This window comes from Urocampus carinirostris, chromosome 7 (assembly GCF_059441175.1).
Source record: "Urocampus carinirostris isolate Australia breed hairy pipefish chromosome 7, RoL_Ucar_1.0, whole genome shotgun sequence".
NCBI classification, from domain to species: Eukaryota; Metazoa; Chordata; class Actinopteri; order Syngnathiformes; family Syngnathidae; genus Urocampus; species Urocampus carinirostris.
The window spans coordinates 38,582,772-38,597,486 of record NC_142355.1 but is presented as its reverse complement, the minus strand read 5'-3'; the positions used below and the strand labels follow the sequence as shown (position 1 = coordinate 38,597,486).

At 38.8% G+C, this 14,715-nt stretch overlaps 1 protein-coding gene across 3 annotated transcripts in view; it reads right to left on the bottom strand.

Moving 5' to 3' along the window:
- cpt1ab (carnitine palmitoyltransferase 1Ab (liver)) overlaps nt 1-14,227 on the bottom strand; it is a 41,405-nt gene extending 27,178 nt beyond the window's left edge. For 2 of the 3 annotated variants that reach the window (XM_088340900.1, XM_088340901.1), the window contains exons 1-3: nt 14,019-14,222; nt 3,097-3,261; nt 215-357 (exon numbers count right to left, since the gene is read on the bottom strand). In XM_088340900.1, the coding sequence (XP_088197026.1) occupies nt 215-357; nt 3,097-3,237 (284 nt within the window). In that variant the 5' untranslated portion in view covers nt 3,238-3,261; nt 14,019-14,222. Of the gene's footprint in view, nt 1-214; nt 358-3,096; nt 3,262-14,018 lie in introns of all 3 variants that reach the window. The other variant, XM_088340899.1, reaches the window with a different exon arrangement.
- Between the last annotated feature and the right edge of the window lie 488 nt (nt 14,228-14,715).

The window sequence follows — 14,715 nt, the reverse complement described above, 5'->3', positions numbered from 1 at the left end:
CTGATGCTAGCATGCAGCTTGTCAGACGCTTTTAATTTTGTTGTACTTTTGCATAATGGCAATAAAAGAGCATTCATTCAACTTCAGTTATGTGTCCTGTGCTTTTATTTGTAGATATATGGTTGTCCTTTTGTTAAAGTTGTAAAATGTCATCTAAACTTAAATTCAACTGGTTCTGAACCTAAAATCTGCATACAGTCTTTTTGAGCTTTACCTAATAGGTATGTGTTGTCCCAGTTTGGCAATCACGCCAAGAGATGGATCGATCTGCTTGTATTTATTGTATGACATGTAAGAAACGACCACAACCAAGAAGCCAGAAGGGCTGCCTGGGTACACACCGGTCATAACACCATTCTGTGGAAGATTGAAAAAAAAAAAAATAATTAGTGTTTGATGGGAAGCAACAAAAAAATTGTTCATCACTTTACAATCCAATAAGTTACTGATTAAAAAGACAATGTTATCATCCGTTTATTATACCTGAGTGAGTCAAGCTGATTGTTAAGAGCCATGTAGGCCAAAGGCCGTGTTGACAGGCATAGGATGTGTGAGTAGGTGACCTAACAAAGGGGTGGTCAAACTAGACTGCAAGCCACATGCAGCACACCAGGAATATTCATCCGACCCACCAAGCGGAAATTGGCAAACTATAATGACACCATGGTAATCTAACTAATTATTCTTTATGCCGTTACCCACGGTCAAAAGCGGTGCGTTACTTTGAATAAATTGAAGAAACTACCAGCCGTAGCGAGTCTACTCAACTCTTCTCATTTGTCATCCCTGTACATTCGAAAATAGTGCCCCTAGGATCCAAAATGTATGTGTGCCATTCATTGTTATTCTTGTTTTAAGTCCATGAGTGGGGCACACGTTAACTTAACGGTGTATAAATGTAGCAAATGCTGCGCTACGTAAAAGCGGGCTACGCTAAAGCTGCGCTACACAAAGCTGGTTTGTTGCTAACCCTTGGTTCAAATGTCTTTTAAGGGACAAGCTATAGGGCATAAGGTTTAAGAAGCTTCTGCTCCTCAGAAACAATCACTGGTTGGAGAAGGGGTAGTCTGGTTGCCTGTACACGTAAAGGAAGAAGAACAGAATTTCTTGATTTTCTCCGGTTGTTAAGATTCACACTGCAGAGTTAAACACACTATATGGTGCTTTATTTTGTTGAACTGGTCACTTCTGTAGTGAAGTACAGTAGCATATGTCTAGTTAGCCTGGTGTCTGGCTTGAGACTGTGATTTATGCTACAGAGTGAAAATCGCTTCATATTGTTTTACCATCTACCTTTGTTGTGAAGAAAACATAGTAAGTAGAGTTGCCAATGTCAACTTGACCAGTTGTCTCAGGCTGTGAGAAACTCACTTTTTATTTGTTGTTTTATTTTATTGCTTACCGTTTATTTTTGTTGTATTTCAAGTGTAGGACTAATCTGTTGGTGGCGATGTGGAGTAAATACAAGGTTCTATAACACAACTGCTTGTCTGTTCTTCTCTATTCAACAGACTCAAATACGGCCCAGAAGATTTCAATTTTTTTGACAATACAACAACGTCTTTTTAAAGTAATGGAAATAGGTTTACTATAGATTAATTCACTAACTTTTGGGAAGAAGTAGTGGGTGACCAGAACTACTTTTTTAAAGTAACGTGCCAAACACTGCTAATAAATAATGGTTTTTGGTGCCAACTTCATCCCCATTGTGTGTCTACAAGAAATATTATACAGAAAGATTATAAAATAACTACAAAATTAGATATCAAATCTAGTGCTTTAAAAACAGAGAACATGTATCATATTGCTGTCATTCTGAAAAATACATATTTACTATAGAAATACTCCTACAAAAATCCTAATCTGGATATACAGAAAAAAAACACTACTATAGAAATACAGCAAAAATACTACCATGGAAATACTAAATATACTACGGAAATATTATGAAAGAAATATTACAACAGAAATACAAAAATACTTCTACAGGGATATTACAACAGATATACTGTACAACTACAGTATTACATTTATACTAAAGAGATTCTACAAAAATACCACGTAGATACAAAAACCTAACTGCAGAAAGAATACAAAAATACTAAAAAAAACAACAACTGCAGTAATAGTACAAAACTAAATACTGTAAAAAGGTTTTGGGTGCCAACTTTGTCAATTTGTGCGTCTACAACAAAATACTATACTACAACATAAATACTTGAAAATTACAACAAATCAATATATTTACTTTAGTACTTTAAAAACAAGGACGTAATTTATTATTTTGACCTCATTCTGAAAAAACATTGAAGCACCACAAAAAGACCACTAGAATAATACTACAGAAATATTACAACAGAAGTACAAGACTACAGTAAGATTGAAAAAAAAAAATACTGTAAAAATACTGCAAAAATACTACGATGGAAATATATAAAACATATTTATAAAGAAATATAACTACAGTAATACTATAACATAGAAACACTACTAGGGAAATATGACAGAAATACAAATTATTCGATTACAAAAAAATACAAAATTACAACTATGGTAACACTACAAAAATACTATGGATATACCACAAAAATTGCTCTACAGACATTTTACAAAAAATACTACAGAACAAAAATAATTTAAAAAAAAAATCTACAGTATTACGACAAAGATCCGACTGCAGAAATACAACAAAAACACTAAAAATACAACTAGAGTAATACTACAAAACTACATAACAAATCTAGAGCTTTAAACGGACTTCATATATCACTTTGCCTTAATTTTGTTTTAACACCAATTTGATGAAACCAAACTATTTAAAAAACAAATGTAACATCTAGAAGTCTGCATGTATATTCATCCATAAATGAAAAAATATATAGATCTCCAGGATTAGCCCCTTCCCCAAACGTGTTAACCCGATAAGGCTTCTGACTGCCCACCCCTGTTCTAAGAGGAGCATTTTGACAAAGAATAACAGGTTCAAACTAAGCTGTTGCACAGTAAATGATTGTCAAAACAAAGGGAAGGCAAATTAAAGTTGGTTCAAGAATGTCAGTTGGCTCGATAACGCAAACAAAGCGTTTTCAGAGTTACCTTAAAGCGAATGAATCTTTTCTTCCAGGAGTGAAGACCCGAGAGGTAGATTTGGCGGAGAGCCTCGTGGCAAAGCTGCAGGTCGATGCCATCTGGGGTGACAGTGAACTGGAAGGCCACTGCCTGGTGAGCTTCTGCCATGGCGGCTGCTGTAGTGCAAAGTTACTGCAGAAAAAAAAGAAAAAAAGAAAACTATTTTTGTTGTATTTAGAAACCAATCAAGTTCAATTTTCAGTGATCCCTCTTTTTTTGCGGGGAATGCTTGATTACTCTATTATATGTACATTAGAAAATATACAATGCACGTAACTGAAAATATGGGTGGATCCCGTGGTTGGGTTGGCATTTCCCTTAACCACTAGGGTCATAGGGGCACCATTTCCTGTGGTGCGTCTTGGGAAAGTACACCCGAGTGCCGCCCATTCCTCTCCAGGCCAACAATATATACCTAGTGAGGTATATTGGCTTTTAAATGAAATGATCTGCATTTATATAGTGCTTTTCAAGTCAATGAAGACTTCCCAAGGCGCTTATTTTAAATTGCTGCTGCTAAATGTTATTGAACTTATTCTCATTGCACAATGTTACAATGCACCATTCTTCGTCATTGCATTATTATTGGAAATATTGTTATAATTTTGGGAAGTTTATCAAAACACTATGTTGTAATTGTTTTATGCCTATTAACCCTGGATAGTCTTATTTCCTTTCTCTTCTAAAGTATCTACTGTATATTTTAGATTTTACCCTCGAGTGCCATGTCTAATCTTGTTGAATACCATGTTACAAAACATTTAAATGGATGACAACACAGACAATTCCAATTCCAAACCAAAGAACAAACCCAATTTACAAGTATTTAACACAAAAAAAAACAATGACTTTATAAAAATTATTTTACAAATAATTTCTGTACTCAGTCAATTATGAAATTTCTCCAGTACTATTAAAATAAAAAAATCTGGTGTGAATCATGTATTTTGCAGAGCCACAAATATATCTGCGATTTACATGTTCAACCCTAAGTGTGCATTTATCAAGAATTTGGATTTTAGATATTGAGTAAACTGCAAATTTATTTGGGTCAAATTTCTCCACGTATACGTGTTTTGTAAGAGTGACAGTAATATGTAGCTTACAATTTCAGTTGCAGGAAGTTCCTCCCATTACAACTTACCACTGAGAAATGCTACTTAAATTAGTTGCATGTCCCATAATAAATGTCCAGAATTGATACATAATCGTTGCACCATTAACAGGTTTAGGTATAGCATGTACATGTACAGCTACCATTAATCACGAATGACGAAGAAACACAATGGCCAAGCAAAGCCACCACTGTCTGCGTCATTTCTAAGCAGACTTATTGAGAAACATGGCAACAATTTCGAGCATCCCCCCCCCCCCCAAAAAAAAAAAAAAAAATCAAGCACTTTTCAGTCTTTGAAAATACAACATTAAAATTCAACAGGGTTCGGTCACCTTTTTCATAGCCAAATTCAAGAAGCCAGTTTCAGTTTTTTCAGTACCTTCAAGGGAAGAAATCCAGCGTTGATGAAAAGAACGTTTTTTCCCCCGTTGGCTTTGATGATTTAAAAAAAAAAAGTGGCTATCTTGCTGCTAGCACATACTTTGTGCCATTTTGAGCTGTTCCTATCTATTATTAATTATCTTATGTGTCAATGGGCTGCCACAAACTGACGTGAATTTTGCCATTCTGCTTCAACAATGCATGTGCAGGGCACCATAGGTAATGGGTAATAAGGGGTTCAATACGAGGACAAAAAGATAGTACTGTATGTATAAAATTCTGGAAAATGAACCAAATTTGGACTTTTTTTAATTAATATTGATTGCTCAAAAGCACTTTGTATTGATCCATTGACTGCTGATCCTTAGCTTTTTTGTTTTACTTGATTCATATTTTTGCATGGTTTTCAGAGGATCTGTTACTAAATTGGTTAAAATAGGGTTTGTTTGTTTCTTCTACATCATTGCATCCATTTATACCACTGTAGAGATAATATTTTTAATTTACATTTTATTGTATTGCATTGCATTTTTAGGGATTTTGTAGAACTGAGAATAGTTTAATTTATATTTGAAGTGTTCTTCAGGGTTCCCCTGTAAAACATAAATTTAATCATTAATAAATTATTGGGTGCATAATGTTTTTCCAATAATAATAATATATGATTAAAGAGAAAACAAAATATCTGAGGAGCCATTTGGGAGCCAAAAGTGCAGTCTTTTCTCAGGGACCCGTGTCAAAAGAGTCGGTTTTCTAAATAGAGTTGTCCTTTCGGGGTGCGAGCAGTAGAGGGCGGTGATGGTTCAGATGACAACGCCTCAATAACAAGCCTCCAAAGCAGGTGTGACGACGTCATTTTCACACACTTTTTTTCTGTATTGCGTTGTCTGACTGCAAAGAAACCTGACAATTGCAACAATTGCAAGAATTTTTGAGAACTTAAAAAAAAGAAGAGATTTCCAATACACAGTAATCTGCTGTACGGCGACGTTTTGTTTTTATCGTTGCAATAGTCTATGGCTAAAGTTGCTCATCTAAAGTCTAACAAGCTAGTAGTCAGCAGCTCAAGCTACTGAGGTTGCACAACTGTACTGGGAAGTACTTTAGATCAAATCACAATTATTTTGTAAAGCACTTTTGAGTCAATAAATTGCCACTAAACTGCTGTCTAAAAACATTCAGTCTGCAATACAAAAAATAAAATCCACTCATTTTTCCCCACAAGGAACAACTAACACGAGAGTTCTTTAAGTCATAGCCGTCACCTAAAGCCAAATTCTGTGTACATATTGAAGATGATAAGATAAGATAAGATAAGCGGTTATATGACAAGAAAAAAAAATAGGACTTGTTTAGCCGCAGTATGCGTTTTTATGTTTTACATTTTTAGTTTTTTCACGGCTATACAAATGTTTTGTACTTTTAGTACTGTCCAAACTACAGCATTTTGTTTTTTCTTACAAGAGGAGGGGCGTGTCGTTTTAAGTGTAAGGAAGTTATTTTCTCTGTCAAGTATGTGTTGACCCTGCCCAAATGAGTTTAAAAAGCCTTTACAATAGCCTATTTTCCCAACCACGATTATCTGTTTTCATCTTACTTTTAGCAACGCTGTTCAGGAACACGCAACGCATTAGGTACAAGGAAAGCAGGTTACGGGGGAGGTTGGAGATGCCTTTATATGCTCATCATCCCAGTTTTTAGTTGTTAGTGTAGCCTTAAAATGTTAAAAGCGGGAAAAGGTCTGTTTCAAATACAGTCCAAAGGCCAACTAAAACCCCCAAAAAGATGAAGAAAGAAGAGTTCATTCGAGCATGTCCAAGAAATGCATGTACCGTATTTTCCGCACTATGAGGCGCACCTAAAATGCTTTATTTTTTTTCAAAAGCTGACCATGCGCAATATAATACAGTGCGCCTTATATATGGATCAATATTAAGTCGCAAGGTCTCGCAACAAAGGCAAGCAGCCACCGACTAGATTTTTCCTCGTAGGCGATGTGGTCCGCGGTGTATGCTGGGATACATATGCCGGCGTTTCATTTCCCAGCCAATGTGTCAATCATTATTTGAATCGATCACTATTGGCTAAACTTATTCAGAGGTAAAGGGGGCGGATCCTTTTTATCATTTACAGGCTCGCATAGGCTAAACAAAGCCTGCAGTTGGCCGAAAAAGATGAATCTGAATAGCAAGTTTGCTTGAACTACGGCATAGAGAAAAAATGTTTTATTATTCTGTATTTGTAAATATTTTACTCTCCTGGATTTACTACACTCACGTATATAAGAGGACCATGGTTGCACATTATTATTGAACGCAACGATACTCCGGCTATATAATATCCCAGTATCTTGTTTCAGACTGATCTTGATGTTTCTGTGATGAGTCTATTTTTAAATTAAACTCAATTCCAAGTGTTTATTGTCATATGCACAGTAAAATTGCGAGCAAAAAAGAAAATAGAAACTAAGGAATGGTTGGCATTTCTTGAATCCCAAGACTTTAACCTTCCGAATAATATTTGGAACGATGCATTTGAGTGACATCGTACAGACACTGTTTCCGTATATGTCTGAGACACGTATTTGCTTCTTTGCAAGGTTTCGGAATGTTAAGGGGGTAATAAGTTTGACTGAACTATCTGACGGTTTTGTCGACGTTCCCATTGTAGCGCCTTATAACCCGGTGCGCCTTATGTATGGAAGATATAGGACCAAAAAATATTTTTTGAGGGTGCGCCCTATAACCTGGTGTGCCTTATAGTGTGGAAAATACGGTACTTGATGAATGAGCTGCGCTATTGACTTTAAACCAGGAGAAAGCGGCAAAGAGTAATCAAGTTTCAAATGCTTTAGAAACGTTTGAGTTTTACATTTTTACAACAAATGAGTGACATAGTAATTAGATATTATTGTGATGAGAATATTCTTGAAAATAAATAGTTGTGCCAATCACAATCATGCCGAGTGTTCAAAAAAATAATAGTCATGTATATTTGTATAGCCCTTTTTCACAAGAAGTCTTAAAGGGCTGTCCAGACAATACGCAGACATTATCAACATGAAATATAGGTAATGACAGAATTTTTATAAGTTTCCTGAGCTCACAATATCCCTAAACATCATCTAATAATAAGAGATCGCTCACTACATACATTTGTATAATATTTTTGTCGTAACATTTCTGTAGCAGTATTTTTCTTTATACTATGGAATTACTATTGAGGTGTTTCGTAGTATGTGGATGCATTTCTATAGTATTTCCATAGTAGTATTTTACAAGATTTTACATTACGGTGCTCATATTTTGTAGTATTTCTGTTAAAGTCATTCATTATTAAGACTATTTCGTGGCCATATTTACGCAAATAAAATACATATATATTGTTAAAATCTAGTCGTTATACCAAGAGCAGATTTTACTCACATCCTCCATGATGTTGAAGAAGGGAAAGAGACTCCGCTCACAACGTGGGCGTGATTTATTATACGTCAGGGAGAAACAGCACACATGAGCACTTCACAATAAAAGAATATAAGATTGATAAACGTACAAAAGATGCAATTAGACTGATTATTGAAACGTTACTTCATGTGTGTGTGTGTGTGAAAGATTGTTTTTATATTTTGGAATAATATTATATTCAAACAGTGAATTCTGAGAAATATTACAACCAACCTATCAATTTCTGATGCAATATCTGTGTAGTATTTTATTATATCTGTAGTATTTTGTAGGATTACAATAGTTGTATTTCTGTCACAACTTGTTTGGTAGGGTTTTTTTTATTACAGTAATACTGCAGTTGTTTCCAGAAGTATTTTGAAAATAGTATTTCTGTAGTATTTCTTCAATATTTATGCAGTAGTAGAGAAGGCTTTTCTCTTTTCAAAGCTACTATATACCTTCCAAATGGGGAAATTCTACCATTTTTCTAAAATAATTTACTCTGCATTTTCCCATGTTCTCGAAACAAACTTGATTTGTGGTTGTTGTTGCGCACCTAAAATAAATGGAAACAAAACTTTCAGCTAACCACAGCAAACCGAAAATGATTTTAGTGTATCCAAACAGCCTTACTATTCATTACACAACATATTGATGGGTCAAAGGTGCTTAATTTCTACTGTCACGCGTTCGTCACTAGCCAATCAATGACAAAGTTAGTCTCCCCGCGCAGTGAACAATCAACAGTTTGGTGGAGACTTTGTTTGCTGTAAAAAAAAGCAGTAAGAAGATCTCAGTTTTAGGCCAGTAAAAAAAATACCGCAAGACTTGTCAGCATGTGTCGTAGAACCAAACTCATATGTGATAAGTGGCATCAAACTACAGAGCAGTGAAGAGTCTGTTGCAATGCAAAGATTTAAGGCGGAAACAATCAACTGATGAAATCTATTTAAATTGCTTATTAAAAGTGTTGGCAACGGTTTACAAGCCACAAACACAATAAATTAATGCAAATAAGTATGCATTGAATTTCGTTATGACAGTGAGGGTTGTAGTACCTCTTTGGTACGGCAGACAGAACAAAGACTTTATATAAAACAAAGAAAAAGGAACCAACTAAAGTTGAGGAATTATTGAGATCATACTCAAAAGGACAATTAATAAAGGGCGTTATCTCAAAATTGTATACGCTCTGCAAATGGATCTTAGTAATGATGAGATGGAGGTTAAGGAGAAATGGGAACAAGAAGCTAATGTAGTGATAAAAGACGACTGGGAGAAAACTTTGAAAGAATGACACACAAAAAAAAAAACAGCAGTCCGACATGGAGGGAGTTTGAATGGACAGTAAAAATGTGTTACTTCTATTGTAAAGTAAGCTACTTTTAGTTATTGTGTATTTCTCAGACTTCTTTGTTACAAATTAACTTGTTATGAAATTAACCTGTTTTTCTATTTTAATACACAAGGAATCATTCACACACACACTTCACTATTTTTCCATTGTATGTAGTGTAATGCGCATGCGTGACTTATCAATAAATTCGCGCTACTGAACCGGAAGTGGCCAGAGAGATCCGGACAGCAAAACGTGCCACGTTGCTGACGAATCTTTTTCCTACTGCAGTAGCAAAACTCTAATTCTGGCCTTTGCCTGAATTCCTTGGTCAGCCTTGGGTTTATCTCTTTTAAACCAGACATCTATTCACCCTCTATCACTTCAAAATATAAGTATACATCTCATTTATGTTGGCGTAACTGTGGGAGGGTCGGAGATTTCACACACATTTTCTGGAATTGCCCTGTGATATTATATTCAGACAGAGATAAAATTAATTATTGGTTGAGAGTTGCGGTTGGACCCGGTGACCAATGTATTGGGAATTTTGCCAAAAGAATTATTGACTGGTTAACATAAACTAGGGGTTATGCTTCTGGTAGCAAAGAAAATGATCACAGCCACAACCTCCTGACATAAAACAGGGATGTGATTGATGAGAGGAGATAAAGTCCGAAACCTAGCCGGGGGTTTGGGGGCCGCAGGCCCCCCGGGGTGTCCAGGGCAAAGCCAATTTACTTGTCCAAACCATGCTTAAATTAATCATTTAAGTAACATCTTTAGAAGTTTTAAATAACAAAGTAATTTGCCCACATACCTGAATATTATGTAAATACTGCAAGGTCAGTTCAAATGCTGTTCAGACCCTGCAGCTCTTACAACGATGCGGCCAATTTATGCAACTTTTCTAACGCCCGCCAGGGTACGCCATAGCAATAAAGGTAAGAGTGAGACAGTCGGATTTTTAATTTGTTTGCTACGCAAGTGAAAAAGTCAAAGTGAAAAAGTCGGAATTCCGACTATAGTCGGAAAAATCACATCCCTGATAAAACAATGGAGAGACAAATTAAAGCAAATGTACATTAGGGGGAAAGAAATCACTGCAGTCTTCAACTGAAACTAGATCAATCTGTGAAAAGATCGAAGCTTTTATTATCATTTGTTATTTATGGGAATGTCAATTGTATATATTTTGCAACTTTGCATTTTATTGCAGAGGTGCTATAAAGAAAACATACATTGTTGCAGCTAATTTGCACTTCACTACATTTTGTCCTCACTCCACTCATGTTGAAAATTCTACAACGGCCTTTTGTGTCAATATTTGTTTTGTTTGATAATAATTGATATAACAATCAGTGCCTTGATAATGAAAACATTAATAATAATTTTAAATTGTATGCAGGAGTAATAAATCTATTACCTTCAGTAAGTGCCCCAAATTGCATGGAGATGGCACTTAAAGCAAGGTTTACTGTAAAACGTACTTCTTTAGTCACAAGACCCCCTCGAATGGGTCTGGCCTTGATGTGGCGAGGGGGCTTGCGTGTTCCAGTGACCCTGGAGAGTGATACCGTCGGGAGCTTGCTCCTGGTAGGGTCACCCATGGCGGGCCGGTCTCCGGGGTAGGTTCCAGACAAACATAGGCCCCAGCGTGTCAGTACGCTGTGAGGTGGCAGCCCCACCAACCGACTATCCTGCGGAGGGCTAACAACTCACCCAGGAGAAACCCCCTTTGTTATGAAACTGACCAGAGAAAGAAGCCGGACTGACCAACACGGTAACGGACCCCAGCCTGCCCCCGACCAACGAGTACGGAACGACCTTCGTCGTAAGACTCGTGTCGCCACCTGGAATGTCCAGACACTCCTTCGCCCCGGAGCTGCCACCCTGTTGTCCCGAGAGCTGTCGCTATAACATCACCCTGGCAGGGCTCTGTGAAGTACGATGGCAAGGCAATGGTGAAACAACAGCTAGCAACCATTGCTACATCTGGAGTGGCCCCGAGAGTCGGACCGGCCTTTACGGTGTGGCTCTTGCCATTCCAACAGCCCACTGGAGGTCCCTCATCAGCTGGACACCAAAGGGCGACAGACTACTGTCTGCTCGCTTCCTCCACCATCACGGCAAGATGACAGTGATCGTCGCCTACGCCCCCACCGATGTCGCTGATGAGGATGCGAAGGACGCGTTCTTTGACCAACTCCACCAGGCTGTCGACCAAGCCCCACCACACGACGTCACCATCATCCTCACTGATGCCAACGCCACTCTATCCAGCAATGATCGGTCCCCGGCTCACCTGTCGGCACCACCTTCGTTGACAGCACAACAAACGACAATGGCAAGCGCGTCCTCCTCCTCTGCCACCAAAACAACCTCTGTGTTGCTGACACCTGGTTTCCCTGGAAATGCATCCATCACTGGACGTGGTACAGCCCAGATGGCAGAACCAGGAAGGCATTGGACCACATCCTGATATCACGACGCTGGAAGTCGTTTGTAACCAACTGCTGGGTGTTCAGAGGAGCACAGCTTGGCAACACAGACCATCGTTTGCTGGTGGCCCAGCTCAAGCTAAAGCTCCGAGCCAACCAGCACAAGACTCTGCCTCGCCCCGACTCAGCGACCCCAACATCGCCAGAGACTTCAGTTGCTCCATCCGCCGCACTCTCGATGCCCTGGCTCCTGACAAGCGGACAGACTGGGCGGCCTTCAAGGAAAGTGTCCTCCAGTCTGCTCACAATGTCCTCGGACGCCCGCGACCCTCCCCGAGAAAGCCCTGGATATCAGAGAGGACACTTATGGTGGAATGCCTACTAAGGTCGCTGCCATTTTTTCTGGCATCTTCCTTCTGCCCTGTGGCACTGGTTTACAGTCGCATTAGCTCAGGAACTAGAGCGCTCGCCTTGGGATCAAGATGTCGCAGGTTCGATTCCCAGCTTCTCCGAGTTATATGTCAAAGTGTCCTTGGGCAAGACAATGAATTCCTAATGTCCCCAATAAGCAGGTAGGTGCCTTGAATTGCTGACACCCTATTGGTGTGTGAATGGTTAAGCGTGAAGCACATAGTAGAGCATTTTGGGAGGTCTTCATTGACTTGAAAAGCGCTATATAAATGCAGACCATTTAACATTAGACAATAATGTGCCATCTCGTGATCAAATATTAAAAACTGGGACTTTAAAAGGACAGTGTGTAATATTTAGTGCCTCCTATTGGTACAAAAAATACTTATTCAGTGAAAATAAATGATTTGAATACTAGGTAAAAATATATGAAGACATTTTAATTTTAATAAAAACTCATAGGTTTTAACGTAGTAAAGCTATAGAAGCTTAACCGCAACATAGCAAGGGAACACTGTTAAGTCAAATGAATTGAACACAGCAATTACATATTCGGAACAGAAAATGTGGGCCTGTGGTGTAGTGATCCAATGATTCTCTGATCATTCGCCATTGCATGATAATAACTAGTGCACTACTGCACTAAATGGGACAATGCTGTTTATAACAGCAGGTGGGCGATCAAATAAGATATATGCTCTGAAAAGGACAGTAGACGTGGTCCTGGCTGAAGGACACCACGCGTGGGCAATGCATTTTCATGCAGTGTCCCGACACTTGGCAAGTGCCCCTCCCCCCTGATCACATGACCCAGCCTCCACTGCAGAAACTAGGGGAAAGGTCGACGGCTGCTTCTCGCTGGGATACAGAAGAAAATTCGAAACAAAACGAACTGGGGCACTAATAAACCTTCGCAGGCATGCCTGCAAACATGTAACCATACGTTGCGTGCAATTTTGAAACACCTACACACGTCTCAAGCAAATGTTGCTATTGCTAACGATGTACCCTGACCTACACCATCCTACGTAATGTTAACCATGATATATTGTGATTGTAAATACTACGCAGCATTGACTTAAACACCAAACTACTCCAAAAACATGCAGTTTCTAAGATGGAAGACGTGTCTTATGTATTTATCTGAACGGCGCCACTCACCGCGTGGCACATTAAACAGGGTCATTATTTGCACACCGTTGTAATTAAATGATTCTGTTAGTGCCACACCTGTCAAGCTTGGCCGATTCTTCCCTTGTAAATGATGGTCTATGGTCACGTGTATATAAAAGCACTTGTATTTGCCACACAAGCCACCGAGTCGCATTGATCTAATGTTGTTATTAGCAAACGATCTTATGCTTAGTGTGTGTCCATGACAATGAATGACCTCTATTTGCACCTTTCCCTACATGTTCAAGTAGTCTGGCCGACTGGCGGACAAATGCTGCAATTTTTTTCAATCAATGACCGGCGATTTCAATGTTTTAAAATGAGTAATAACGTAAGGCCTGACGACAACATGTGTGAGAATGACGAGGACTCTGCAAAGTTGGAATGTTTACCTACGGGTTTAAGGGCCTCGTTACAAGGACATATGAGTATATAACTTCTGTATTCGATCGGACTACACTTGAAGCAATTTATAGCACATAACTCCACATTTCTTTTTTCAAACACCCCGCAACCACATTTCCGAATTAACTGCAACAGAACACACACAAAAAAACCGCGACAACGCGGGAGCATTTACTCACTTCGCCTTCCGATGAAACCGGGGCTGGATGTGCAAGACTTTAGCGTGACACCGTCCGGCTGCTTAAATACGTGGACCGCAACGATACAAGTAGGCAAAGAGAATAAGAGCTTGTCTTCTTCTTCTCCCTCCCCTTCTTCTTCTTTTTCACGTGATGAGAGGTTGTGTACAACGCCAGCCTCTCTTGCGACGTCACCTTCATTCGGAGAGCAACAGCGTTACCCAGAGGGGGTTTGGGGTTTTTAAGGGTTATTGTTCTATCTTCGTTATTCATTATCCATTATCCGTTATCAGTCAGTTCATAATACGCTACAAAGCCTAGGAGCCGGGACACATACTCTCAGCCAAAAGGCCAAGCTAAGGTCCAGCACCGGTATTGTCAGAGGAGAGGGCATTTATGGATGACGTTGTGATTTTGCACGAATGTAGGCCTTTTTGATCTCGACCATGTACAATTAGGGGTGGGTCGTTTGCGAAAAAAGGCTTTATGAGCCCGCTCTTTCTCTGTGTTCTTCTCTCCTTTTCTTTTCGGTCTATTTGTCTCTCTCTTTCTCTCTCTCTCTTTCTCTCGCTGTATCTTTATCAGTCTCTCTTTTTCTGGGTCTCTCTTTCCTCCCCTCTCTTTCTCTCTCTCAGGCGCTCGTGACTGGTCAATATTAGTGGCGTCATCTCTGCGTTATTAGGTTGTTGCTTGGAAT